The sequence below is a fragment of the Podarcis tiliguerta genome, assembly GCF_965153285.1.
Source record: "Podarcis tiliguerta genome assembly, chromosome: 8".
NCBI classification, from domain to species: domain Eukaryota; kingdom Metazoa; phylum Chordata; class Lepidosauria; order Squamata; family Lacertidae; genus Podarcis; species Podarcis tiliguerta.
Genome location: NC_139541.1, coordinates 59063743 through 59077035, shown reverse-complemented (window position 1 = coordinate 59077035; position 13293 = coordinate 59063743). Strand labels below are relative to the sequence as shown.

Below are 13293 nucleotides of genomic sequence, written 5' to 3'. Positions count from 1 at the left end.
AAATAAGATAAAAAATAAGATAAAAGAGGACAGATTTGCACAGAATGTGCACATGCTAATTTGTATTTACAGATTTAAATGTAGAAATAATTACTATAATTTCAATAGAAATACATCTCGCCACACTGGGGAAGACTATGACAGGTGATCTGTGTCCTGTCTGCTGTCCATGTGCTAACAGCTATTGATGAGCAACTTCAACCACCACCCCAGCTTTCATTCCTTATGGTTTTTTGTTTTCAGTTTGGATAACTCCTAGCCATCTCCAAATCAGATGTTTCGTGGTTATATTTCCAGATCAGACAACTTTGCTGTTTGCAAGGTGAATCAAAATCTCTGATAATTCATACAACAAGGCAGTACACAAGGCAAGCAAAGAAACAAATTTACATTTTGCCTGTTGGAATAGAAATTTAAATTACTTTGGGGTCTTATGTTGTGTATGGAAAGCTGTTTTGTTTTGTTTTTCTTCTGCTGGATTCTAACTGGGTTATGCTTACTAATTAAAATCCCTACAGAAATTGTAAGCCTCCCCTTCCCTCGCTCTCATTCCCTGTTCCACAAGAAAGCATACAATAAAATTTAAACGCAGAAATGCAATAGCTCTCCAGCTGTACAATAATAGAATTAATAAAACAATCTGCTGAAATGTGAACCTGTGAGAGCAAGGAAAGTTGCAGAAATAAAGAGTGAGGAAAATTAACCAAGGGTCAAAGTTCTTGGCTCCCTGGGCAGGTCTCCATCCCCAAGACAATGATCCTGTAACTGGAGATTTAGGAGGGTAGAGGATTCCAGCCAATGTGAATTTACTAGCTTGTAACACAGGCCCCCTTGTCCCAAGGAGTTGTAAAAGCAGCATAAAATTGGGCTTTCAAGGGGGGGGGGGAATACAAAGCAGATCCCCCACGGAAGGGATAAGTAACGGGGAGGCACAAAATGAGTCCCAGGGAGGTAACTCAACTGGGCCATGGGACTTGGGCTGTCTAAGTTGTTTCTGATGGTGATATAACAGGCATTTCAACCACACATAATAACAAAAAGTCAATGCTGGAGGAGGAAGTCACAAATTCTGCTAAACCAAGGGAAGATCTGTCCCAGTTTGCTTTTTCAGTGTTGTGTTTGTGTATATATTTAGAGCACATTTTGTCAATTCCATGCGGGAAACTACAAATCACAAAGAAAATGGGGACAGGAGATAAAATGGAGGGGGAAAACATATAGCTCGTGTAGAAAACTGAGTACGTGTCGGTAACTTAGGACATCTGATCCATATTGCAGATCATTTTCTGAGTTCATAGGAACACAAGAAAGCTGCCTTCTTCTGAGTTAGACCTTGGTCCATCTAGCTCAGCACTGTCTGCACTGACTGGAAGCCACTCTCTAGAGTTTCAGACCCAGTCCTATATGGGGAGGCTGGGAATTGAACTTGGGACCTTGTGCATAAAAGGCGGGTGCTCTGCAACTGAGCTACAGGTCTTCCCCTACTGTTGGCCCACAGTTCTCATCCGCCCCAGTCAGCATAGCCAGGGATGAGAGCTATGGCGCTTCAAGTTACATTGGTCCTCTGCATGTTTGCCTGAGCTGTGTAAACTACACACAGTATATAGTTTAGAAGATTGGCTTTATAGACTTGGCATGGGCAAGTCCAGGTGAATTACCTTTTCCAGGGCCACCTTTCACATTTTTTGTTTCACCCTATGGATGTTGTGGCAAAGCAAACATCAGCTGCTATAGAAAGGAAGCCCTTTTCCTTTCCTTTGCTGCTTAGGAATTACTAAACAATCAGCTCTGGTTTTCATCCCCATTCAATGTTCAGACACCTTCTTTGAGGAAAAAGAGGGAGCAATTCATACCAAGTAAGCAAACAGCACGATTCACAATGGTTGTTATCTGCATTCTGGTCCATCATTAGAAAGCCTGGCACATCTGGCATGTGTAGTAACCAAGGGTGTCCACATTGTCAGGGCCAAATTAAACATGATGTTGTTGAATCATTAAGTCTTCTCCAGTCACATATTTTAAAAGGAGTGTTTGGAAAATTAAAAAAGAGAGTGTGGATAAAGGTAGAAGAACTCTTCATTCTTAGTGTTTGCCCCTTGGCCTGGCTCTCTCCTTGTATCAGGATGGGGTGCGAGTTGTGGGAAGAGAGTGTGGGTGCTAGGCCAGGGGCAAATTCAGCTTCCCTCATCCACACACAATTTCTGCTGTTAAAAGCACCCACCCCAACCACGCCCAGCTTGCAACAAAATGTTGCAGCATGAAGTGTTCCTGTTCAGGATGCCAGCCAGCCAACCAGTCACACCGTTTTCCATGATATTCCATTCCTTTATTCCCTTCCCCAGTTTTTTATCCCCTCTCCCACAGTCAGTCTTCGATGCCTACTGGGTATCCATTGGATTCCTTTCTCCTTAGGATTTCTTCCTCCAAGATATTTTTGGAGTAATGCAAATTTGCTAATACCACCCTTTTGTGCTTGTATGGGGCAGGCTTGGTGATTGCACCAACATGGCTGCCCCCATCATGCTTCTTTGGCCCAGTGAAGGAGGCCTTTGTGAAATTAACAGCCCTGCAAGTTTTCCTCTGCACATACTGACCCAAAAGATTCCACCCCAGTTTCACCTCCATCATCCTTCATCATGAGACAATACTGCTCAATTTTAACTTATGCATCAACTGGCTTACTACTATTAATAAACAAGGTAGAGGTTATGCAATTCCTTAAAGACACACCTAGAAAGGGGCTCCAAGCAGAGTTAGAATTGGATTCTGAGACTTGCATGCTCTTGTTTCTCCCTCTCCCTGCAAACTGGGCATTTAGAGAGCTCTAGCCCAGCCTGGTGGTAACAGCAACTCCCTTGAATGCTCTCAACGAACAAGGAAAGTCAAGAAACATATATCTGCAGTTCACCCTCCCTCCTTTTCTGAGAAACACATATGGGCAGAAGATGAAGGTCCCTTCTCCCTTTTCCTTTTATTGTGGAAAACAGCAAACATAAATCCCAAACCATCCCAAAGCATGTCTTTTAACTCACCTGCCTGCCTTGAAATGCTTCATTCTCCAAGTCCAGACTCTCCCACTTTCCTTCCTAAGGCTCTTGCACACAGCCTGAATACTTTGATTGTCTTTTGCCAAGCTGTGACGTATACACCCACTTACATATTCCCTCTAAACATCAACAAGCTCCATCCCGAGACAAAGTGGTCAATTTATTACTTTGAAGGGGTTCTCTGTGCGCAGGCAAGTGTGGCATTAACCACACACTTCAGCTTTAGCTTCGCCTTGTAAACTCTGTGGCAGATAAATGATTTCTCTTCTGACCCTGGAATTAGGTCTTCGTGTGTGGCTGCACCACGAGGCTGGCTGGCTTCTGGTGAAGCCAGAAGTAATGATGCATCTGACTAGAGAAAGGAATCATCACTGGGAACTCCTGAACGGGATTTCTAATCTCTGGATATTCAGTTTGCACACCTCTCCAATGCATATTTCTTTAAGCCACAGATGACAGATAGAAGATGATAGATAGATAGATGATAGATAGATAGATAGATAGATAGATAGACAGATAGATAGATAGATAGATGATATAGATAGGGCTGCTGTAATTATGCTGAAGTTCTATGGATGTACAGAAAAAGCCACCACATGTGGCAATGGACACAGAAATCAGCCTTCTTCAAATCTCAGGTGTCTTCCTCTTCTATTTTTTTAAGGGGAGCACAATTCTAGCCCTTATAGCTCTGAAAATATACTCAAATAGGTGTCAGCAATGGCTGCAGAAATCTGAGTGGCCATTGCTTACTGGTTGGCAAGGCACTGAGAATCTACAAAGCTGCCTTTAGGGAGCAACCAGAGCTCAATCAGGGCCAAATTACATGTTACATGGGAGAGCTATGGCCAGATCTTGATGGTTTTAAAGCAGACACAAGGATTCTGGATTTGAACCCACTAGGGAAAAGGGATAGGTATGTAGACTGTGCCTATTTTCTCTTGGCGTGGGGCTAACACCACCTGACATGGCAAATTCTTCAATCAAATTTGGAGTCCCACCTACAGCTGTTTTGAAATGAAAATAAAAACATGGGGAGACCCACTGACAAATCTACGATGTAGTTTTCAATCCTGTTGCAATCCTCTGCATGGTGGGATCTCTGCATAAGAACACAAGAGAAGCCCCTGCTGGATCAGCCCAAAGAACCATCTAGTCCAGCAGTCTGTTCTTATAGTAGCCAAGCTTACAAGCCCTGGACCTGTTTTTTACATATAGAGATTTCCCACAGTGAAACTGATGCATGAGAAGGAGGCAAGAAGCACTGGCCCAAGCATGTAACAGAGAGAAGTCAAGAGCAGGCGCCATCTTCTTCTGTCACTGTTGGTGTTAGCAATTCTTCCTTCTCATATTGTGATCTCTCTGCCCAAAGAGAAACAGCAAAGGAAGCAGCAGGAGCAGAGGCAAGGATGGGGTGTGATTTCATGCACACCTGGATTTTCTTGCAATGTTGGTGAGTGGTTATGGTGACCTGTCCAGACCACAAATGGTGGTCATGGGCTGCAAGGAATGCCTGGCAATATTTTGGTCAGGGAGGCAGGGAGGTTGGGGCCAAGCTAGAGTTGCAGGACCCTGGATAGCTCCAAGCAGACAGATTGCTCCAATGAAGTCTGGAGCTCAATGGAGGCCTTTTATCCTTCTTAGATCTGTCCACCCCTCCCAGAAAGTGCCCCTTTCTTGAAGAATGGAGCCTTAAAAGCAGGGATGGGGAACATGTGGCCATTGCAGTGTTGTCGGACTCCAACGTCTATTATCCCTAGTCATTGGCCATACTATCCAGAACCAATTGGGTCCAACAACAGAGTCCAACAACAACTGTAGGGCCACATATTCCCCCTCACTGATTAAAAGGGTAGTCCTGTGTCTTGGAACACCCATGCCTTGTGTTTTGCCTACAGTGATGAGATATGGGTGAGCATGAGGCCCCTGGTGTAAAAGCAACTGGTTCCTTAGGGGCTGGTTTGTCATTATGATATTAAATAGCCTCTATTGTTACTGATACTTTGTTCCACCTTTTTAAGACTTGGCATAAGCTGAAAGGGCACATTACTTTCAAGGCATGGCCACTGCTGACCAACAAATTCTATCTCTGCATGACATAACACTGCACACAGTCTGTTCCCAGTAGCCCACCAGCAACAGTGGGGTGGAGTGGAGTGGGGGGACCCTGAGTGCAATAATGCCATGTCTGCTTTAATGAAAAATTATAAAAGAAGAAGATGAAGGCCTTTGTCAGCCATGCATCTAAAGTGGCATTTGGTTCCAAGATACAAAAGGATACTCATCTTGAGTTGAGGTCATATAAGGGTTTTTGACATTATTTCTCTTTCTGTTATCAGCTTTGGGTGGAGACAAAGATGGATCATGATACAACAGAAAGGAAAGAGGCACATTTATATAACTTCTAATTGCTGGATATTGCTGCTTTCTCCAGTGATAACTCTGCTCTGTGTTAAGATTCTTACTCATTTCTACATCACTTTTTAAGGCAGAAAATGTTGTTCTTAGTTTTATTCTTGTGACAGTCTTGTGAGGCCATTTTAAGATGAAAGGTAATCCACTTTTTCACATAGCTGAGCAGGAAGATGAACCTGGGATTGGGAAAGTGATATCCAAACTCTGTATGCTGTATTCAGGGAATAATACTGACTTGAAGCAATACGACAATATATGTTCCAAATAATTTGTCTCTCGGAGCAGATGGAGGGGAAAAGGCAAAAGAGGATGCCAACCAGAAGCCATAGTGGACTTAATGCAAACCCTTTTCCACTATGGAAACTGGCTGTACCTCAAGCTGTCAAAATTCATTCCAGGGTTATACTGCTTTTGCTGTTCGGCAATATGGCATCCCATTGCCGTCACATTTCCAATCTCAACAAACAGGTCAGAGGCTGATTGAATAGTGGATCTTTTATAAAGACTCTGAAAGGAAAGGGGGGGGGGGAGGCTTTCCCGATGCCTCAAATCAAGCCCCTTATAGCAAGGAGAATCAAGCTGCAATTATTTCTAAATTTTCACCCATACTTATAAATAGCCAGTTTTGTGCAAATCTGTAGCATCTTTGGCCTTCGTTTGGGGAGAAGCATACTTGAGTCTTGATCTTAGACTTTCTATGGCAGCAAACAGAGCAGCTCAAAGGGGGGGGGAGGAGGAAACAAGACAGCATGGGCAGGGTTGAACGTGGCATAGGGGGTATTCCAATCACCACAGCATCCTAAAGCTTGGCACAAACCTATACACTGCCCTGAGATTTTTTGATGAAGGGTGGTATATAATAAATCTAATCTAATACAGGAATAACTTGTTTGAAGAGGAATCAGAGGCAGCCCTACCATTTAGCATGAAGGGGGGAAGATCATGCTGGAACAGCTCAGTTGGTAGAGCATGATACTCTTAAACTCAGGGTCATGAGTCGGAGACCCATGTTGGGTGAAAGATTCCTGCATTGCAGAGGGTTGGTCTAGATAAGCCTCATGGTCCCTTCCAGCTCTACAGTTCTCTTATTCTATTATAAAGGAAGCCAGGAACTGGTGTCTGCAGGTCACTAATAATTTTTGGGGGGGAGGCATATGTCTCCTATCTATGCTACAAGTTGCCATTGGCTTCATACCAGTGCAACTGTTGTGTCTTCACTCCAATAGTCCTGGGAGTTGTAACTTGGCAAGGTGCTAAGAATCTCTTTTTTAGAGATCCCTGATCTTAATATACTTCCCAGAGTTCCTTTAACCCTAGAGAAAAGGAATTAGTATTAAGCCAGAAAAAAATCTGTAAGAAGATATACATATGTGGGATGTAATCCACTGGGAGCAGTCAAGTACAACACTCCTTGTTTTGCTAGAGTGGACATGCAAGGGAATGTTTGGTCCACCCAGTCAGATTTCCTGTTCCTCCTGGCTTGGAGCATCCTTCCTTGCATGTGACTAGTGGGTGGGCGTGACCTTTCCGGACCCGGTAAAAGGACAAGGCATGCTGCCACGCTCTCTCTTTTCCATCTTCCTTTTTGTCCTGCGAACTACCTGGAATGAACTGCTGGCTGCCAGCCAAGCAGTCCCCCAGGTCATCTCCCTTATGGGATAAACCTGTTAGTATAAGTTTGTAACTTTAAGACTAAAGCCTGCCTTCAGGGATCACACTGTGCTCTGCCTGATCGTGAATAAACTTTCTTTTTATTGCTTATGAATAAGACTGTGGTGTCTTTTTTCTTTTAGGAGGGATTCAAGGGGTCTTACTAGGAAAATATTAGAACACGTTTCAATCTGGACAAGACAGATTGAATCACGTATTGTCTTAAGAAACTCACACAAGTTTGCAACTAGTTTTCTGCTGTGTAAAAGGGAATGCACTCTGCTAAGTAAAGGAACTTGCTAACGCAAGTTAGGAAGGATATTAATAAACAATATATCTTCTCCTGCCACCCTGAACATTCCCACAACATATTCCCTGAGAAGTAGTACATCAGGATGGCCCTTCCCTACCTACTACTTACTTCACATGGATGCTGCTGCAATTATGACGGTGCAATGCACAGATATCTTACAGAGTATATGTAATTACAGTGAAAACCAGGCTTGATATGACCAATGCTTCGATCTCGTGTCTACAGTAGTTTCAGAATCAGAAGCAATTGGCTCATTCCCAGGTTTCAGCACAAAAAGGGGCAGCGGAGAATTGGAAGCAATGTGCAGAGTGAGCATAGGAAGCTGCCTTATGCTGAGACAAAGAGCATTGGTCCATCTAGTTGGGTCCTGTTTACAATGATTGAGAGCAATTCTCAAGGATTTCAGATAGGGGCCCCTCCTAGTCCACCCTGCAGACGTTGGGGATTGAACCTGGGACCTCCTGCATGCAAGGCAGATGTTCTCCCACTGAGCTATGGCCCTTCTGTGTGTTTCTTCCTTATCACACCACAACCACAATGAAAAATAACACACTATCCATGCTTGCTCCAAATAAGCTGTCGGATACTGCATGAATAGACACCTCTCCACCCATGATGTCTCAGGTCACTAAGCAACAATCCATCACACTCCATGTTCTGTCTTTGATGGTGTTCCACAAGGCTTAGTGAGTTAATTGTTTGGAATGCAGCAGAGTCCTCTGGGTGTAGTGCATGAGTATCAGTGCATGAGGTAAGCACTTCAGTGCTCTTCCAGGACCAAGCATATCTGGGAGAACTTTCATACGCAGCTGCAGCAAAGTTCTGACAGTTTATTAAAAGCCCCATGAGCCTGTGAAAAATGGCCTCCTCCTGACCAAGCTCCCTAATATCTGCAACTATTACAGTAGACATTTGTTCAGGTTCAGAGGCAGCCGGACTCTGGACATGAGTTGCTGGAGGCAAAGCAAAGTGAGGCAAACATCTGGTTGGCCATTGTGGAAAGGAGGTGTTGGGCTAGAGGGGAAAGGAGAGGGGAATCTTTTGTGTCTCAATGCCACATTACCTCCTGGCCAACTGACCGGCGACCACATGCCAACTGAGAAAGGTGCAGGGTAAGGGAAGCTGTGGTGCATTGCTGTTTTAAGGTGCTCCAGGTGTCTTAAGGCAGCGGATCCTGGCATAGCTAGCTTCCCTTGTCTTTTCCAACAGATTCCCAGTCTCTTCCAATGACTGTAAGTGCTCTGCCCACCTCCCCATTCAGCTACTGCAGAGAGCCTGGGACCTTCCAAATATTGCTGACAACAGATAATAGATCCAGCAGGGTATTCATTATGTTCTTAAACTTCCTTATCCAAGCCTCATTTATCCTAGATTGTCTCCACCCATCTGTTTAGTCTGCAATCCCACTACTGGTTTGGGAAGCAGTGTAAACAGGATATTAGCCATACCTATCCTGTGCTATCTCCTGAATTTGAGGTGGTACGCCTCTGAATACCTGCTGCTGAGAATCACAAGTGGAAAGAGTGCTCCTACATGCATGTCCTGCTTGCAGACTTCTCAGAGGCAGCTGCTTGGCCAACATGAGAACAGGATACTGGTCGAGATGGGCCTTTGTTCCTATCAGGGTCATCAGTAGGGTGGTAGGGACAATCTCCCAGGTGCATCCAGTTTTGGGGATGAAATAGGTTATGTCCTTTGCTAGTCACATATCCAATTGCGGCTCATTGTCCCACACAATGTAATGGCAAACACTGAACTGAGCCGGCACTGATACACATAGGTTTGCCCCTGTTATCTGTGTTCCCTGCCTTGGTTTCACTCCATTTACAATGCTAGAAGTCTTGAGCTTTTAAAAACATGATAGAAAGAAGATTTGGAACATGGCACTGTATATTTATACAGCCAAAATAAGTTGTTTTACACCAATTCAGACCATTAATCTATCTAGTTCAGCAAACTCTGATTGGCAATAGCTCACCATGATCTCAGATGAGGGACTTCCTCAGAGCTACTCTCTAATAGCTTTTTAACTGGAGATGCCAGGGATTAAATTTGGTAACTTTTATGTGTAAGGCATGTGGCTCTACCACCAAGTTGTGGTCCAAGGGTGGGGAACCTGTAGCCCTCTGGAAGCTGTTGAACTACAATTTCCATCATCCTTGACTACTGTGAATTGGGCTGATGTCCAACAACAACTATATGGCCATAGGTTTCTAGGCTGTGAAGACACTGTACATGGCTACCCCCAAAGAATCCTGGGAACTGTAGTTTACCCCCACAAAGCTACTTCCCAGCACTCTTAAAATACTTCAATTCCCATGATTCTTTGGGCAATGTCATGTGCTTTAAGGTATGCTGTGTATGCAGCTCTCCTCTTGCTCTAGTCCCTCCCATGAAGAGTAAAACAGTTGAAGCAGGCCTTTTAGCCCACTTTTTACTACTTTGGGGACTGATCCTAGCACCTTTTGTTTGTGAAATATGTTCTCCACCCCTGAACTATAGCTCCTTCTTAATAAAAAGCAAGCTAGTTGAGCAGGCTTACCTGGAGTCTTGGCGCGGCAAGACCAAGTGCAAATGTTTTGCAGAAACCTGAAGTCCAGTTTCACAGCATATCTTTGCTCCTTTTGAAGATCTGCTAAAAGCCAGGAGACCGAGATCATAGAGTCATACTCCTAGAAGGAACCAAAAGAGATTATCATGTTGCAAAACTGAGCTTTAGAGTTCTGTGAGATGTTCTCAGAGGTGAGAGATCCTGTTGGACCTTGTTTCATTAACATCCCAAGATACACCATGGTTGGCTACAAGAGAAAGAGCTGCCTCAGTAGTGTTCACAAAACATGAATTGCAGGCCATTTTTTTCTATCTGTGTGAGCTGTTACCCAACAGGGAAAGGCTGCCGTGCGTTTACTCAGAAAGTAATGGAATTACTTTTTTAAAAGGAATTCCATTTCTAGAAACATAAGGAAACACTGGGATTGTTTGTTCATGGAGCTTTCCCTGAGCAAGACTTTAGATTCCAGTGAAATTCAGAAGACAGAGCAAGTTCTGGAAAAGCAGCACAGGGGAATAGTTTTCTTCCTAAATTGGCATTCCCACACGTGTGCACAAGTGGCATTATTTAAAAAAAGAACCATATGAGCCCATGAACACCAAATATTAGAACAGAATCAGACCAGTCTATTTACACGGAAGAATGAAAACCTAATTCTATTTTACTTAGTCACTGCAATTATTTGGTATTTTGCTCTTCAGTGCAAGGACTTCCAGAGCAGCTTGCAACAATTAGGGCTCATGTCTCCTTTATGCTCTGTTTCTCCTCTGTTTGGAACTTTGATGCTCTGAGGCCATTCACATGAAGTAGTGGAAGAAAAGGGAGAGACCTGCGATTAATGAAGGCTGCTTCACACATTACGAATTCTGCTGCACGCAGATGCCACATGCGCCCAAAATATTGTTCTGCACAGCTTTCAGGAGGATTCTCTTTCCATTCATGCTTGTAATGATGACAGATACCTAAACATACTGTTATGGCTGCTAAATGATCTGCCCATTCTTAGGTCAATTTACCAGTTAATAGCCTAGGACGCTTGGTAGATGTTTCCTAAGTGGGAGGTTAATACTTAGGAAACGGTTGGAGGTTTGTAATCTCAATGGCAGAGTTACCCAGTGCTGCAGTTTTCCAGACACTTGACTTAAAGATCTTATGCCTCTTCCCTTTAAATGGTAACGTATAGTCCTGGTACATCTGGGGCCCTTCCTGCTCATTCTGCTCAGTGGGGCACTGGGCTTCTCTGTCAGCTGCAAAGTCCTGCTCTGATGCACCACTGGAGCTACCAGAACTTGGGAGGGAGTCCTGAGTGGCACAATGGGTCAGTGAATCTGGCTGTTAACCAAAAAGGTTGGTGGTTCAAGCCCAACCAGGGATGGTTGTGGGCAGGATTCTTGCATTGCAGTGGGTTGGACTAGATGGCTCTCGGGGTCCCTTCTAATTCTACAATTCAACTATGAGTAAACACCCCAGCTGAGGAGAAATGCTTGATTCATTATTATTAAATTTGTATCCCATGTTGTTGTTGTTTAGTCGTTTAGTCATGTCCGACTCTTCGTGACCCCATGCACCAGAGCACGCCAGGCACTCCTGTCTTCCACTGCCTCCCGCAGTTTGTATCCCATACTTCCTCCCAAAAGAGCCCAGGGGGCAGCAAACATCAAAATATTAAAGCAATACAATTTGCAATAAAATATAAACATATTCAGAACATTTAAACCACAATGGCATTGCTTCTCCAGGGTCTTGGGCTACCCTTCAACAGATGATATATCAAGAACTGAATCTTGGCCCTTTTGCGTTAGAAACATGTTTTGCACCAGTGGACTATGGGATTTTTGTTTTTCTTTCTTTTCATACGTTTAGATTGTACCTTTCTTCCATCACGGAACCCAACGTAGCGTATATTACCAGATCCTGACCTGCTTAGCTTCAGCAAGGGTGGGGGCCCTATGTGCTTTTAGACCAATATAGTTTCACTGAATGACTATAAGCAGCCAAGTCCAGGGCATAAACAACTTATCTGCTCCAAGCCTGACTGCAGTCACAGCAGAGGCAGCAGCTCTCACCTTTCAGCAATGCATTTGGCCTAAATCATTATCTGGAACAGGTCATACTTGATGCTCCGTTCCTGACTATCCTTAACTGCACGCTTTGAAAGCCGATGCTCTGTGAAAGACCTGGAGTGTGCAGAAGGAAATGGCTGCATATCCTTCAAGGAGCTGTAGAGGTGGACATCAATCTTCATTAATTCTGACACAAGGGGGCCTTCTTTCCACTCCCTCCTTGGAGGGAATATAATCTCCCCCGCCAACATTCACCGCTCCTCTCTGGCTGCTGTCCGCTGCTAAATGCAAGATCTCTTTGGACGTTTGGGAAGCTTATTTTACAGGGATGATGCATTGCAATAATTATCATCAGCTTAGAATAAGTGTACTCCATTTTGGAGGCCTAAAACAGCAGACCAGGACTGAGGCATAAAAGGCACAGCAGCTGCTTGCTGTAGGTTTTCAATGATTGCACAATTAAGCCAGCCCAAAGGCCAGCTCATCTGAGGTACTAATGTGCTGACAACTTGTGTGGAACAACTGGAGCACAGCTTCAGTGTCACGCTTCTTGAAATGGAGCAAAGCTCTGGGTCAGATGGGGCAAGCAACTCAATTCAGTTTCTATTCAAAAGTGAACTACCTAATTTGAACTTTGCAAAACAATACACTGACTAAAACAGAGCCATCCTTCTCTGAATTGCAGTGGAGTTCTCCAGTGAAATTACATGCACAAAAATGCACATTTTAAGTGAGCATAAGTGAATAGCTTACTGAAAATAACATAGAAAATTCATTATATCAGGAAAAATGTGTATACTAGGATAAAATTGCACTAAAATGCTGGTGAATTTTCATGACATAAAAAAAAATAGACTGCTTTGGAAATGTTGAGAACTGAATTTAAGATTGGAAAAATGAAAAAGCAAAACTAAAATTGACACATTCACAGATTCACTCATACCTTCCCAATTACAAACTTAATCAGTTAAGCAACCTTTCCCTCTGCCCAGGGAAAAATGTTGTTCTGAAAAAGGGGGTTATTGTCTTTAGCAGATCAAGCTTCATCCAACTACAATTCCCAGAATGCTTTTGGGAAGTAAAGGCAATCAAAGTTGTAAAAAAATCAACCAACATCTATAGAAGAAGAGTTTGGATTTATAGCATGTAGTTATGGTTTCTGTTTCCCTGGAAACTTGCCTGAGGCTTTTCTGAAGCTGCTTCTGAGATGTTCTTGTTTGCCAACTTTCAGTAGGCACTATTAAGCAGATCTTC

The 13293-nt window shown here is 43.6% G+C and overlaps 1 protein-coding gene across 4 annotated transcripts in view; it reads right to left on the bottom strand.

Moving 5' to 3' along the window:
* The window catches only part of COL8A2 (collagen type VIII alpha 2 chain), a 216139-nt gene that overhangs the window by 26229 nt on the left and 176617 nt on the right, over positions 1 to 13293 (bottom strand). For 3 of the 4 annotated variants that reach the window (XM_083453301.1, XM_083453300.1, XM_083453302.1), the window contains one exon: positions 9968 to 10097. Coding sequence is in view for 1 of the 4 variants with exons in the window: in XM_083453299.1 (XP_083309425.1) it covers positions 3033 to 3055 (23 nt within the window). In the remaining 3 variants the exon portion in view is untranslated. Of the gene's footprint in view, positions 1 to 3032; positions 3287 to 9967; positions 10098 to 13293 lie in introns of those variants that run through there. The other variant, XM_083453299.1, reaches the window with a different exon arrangement.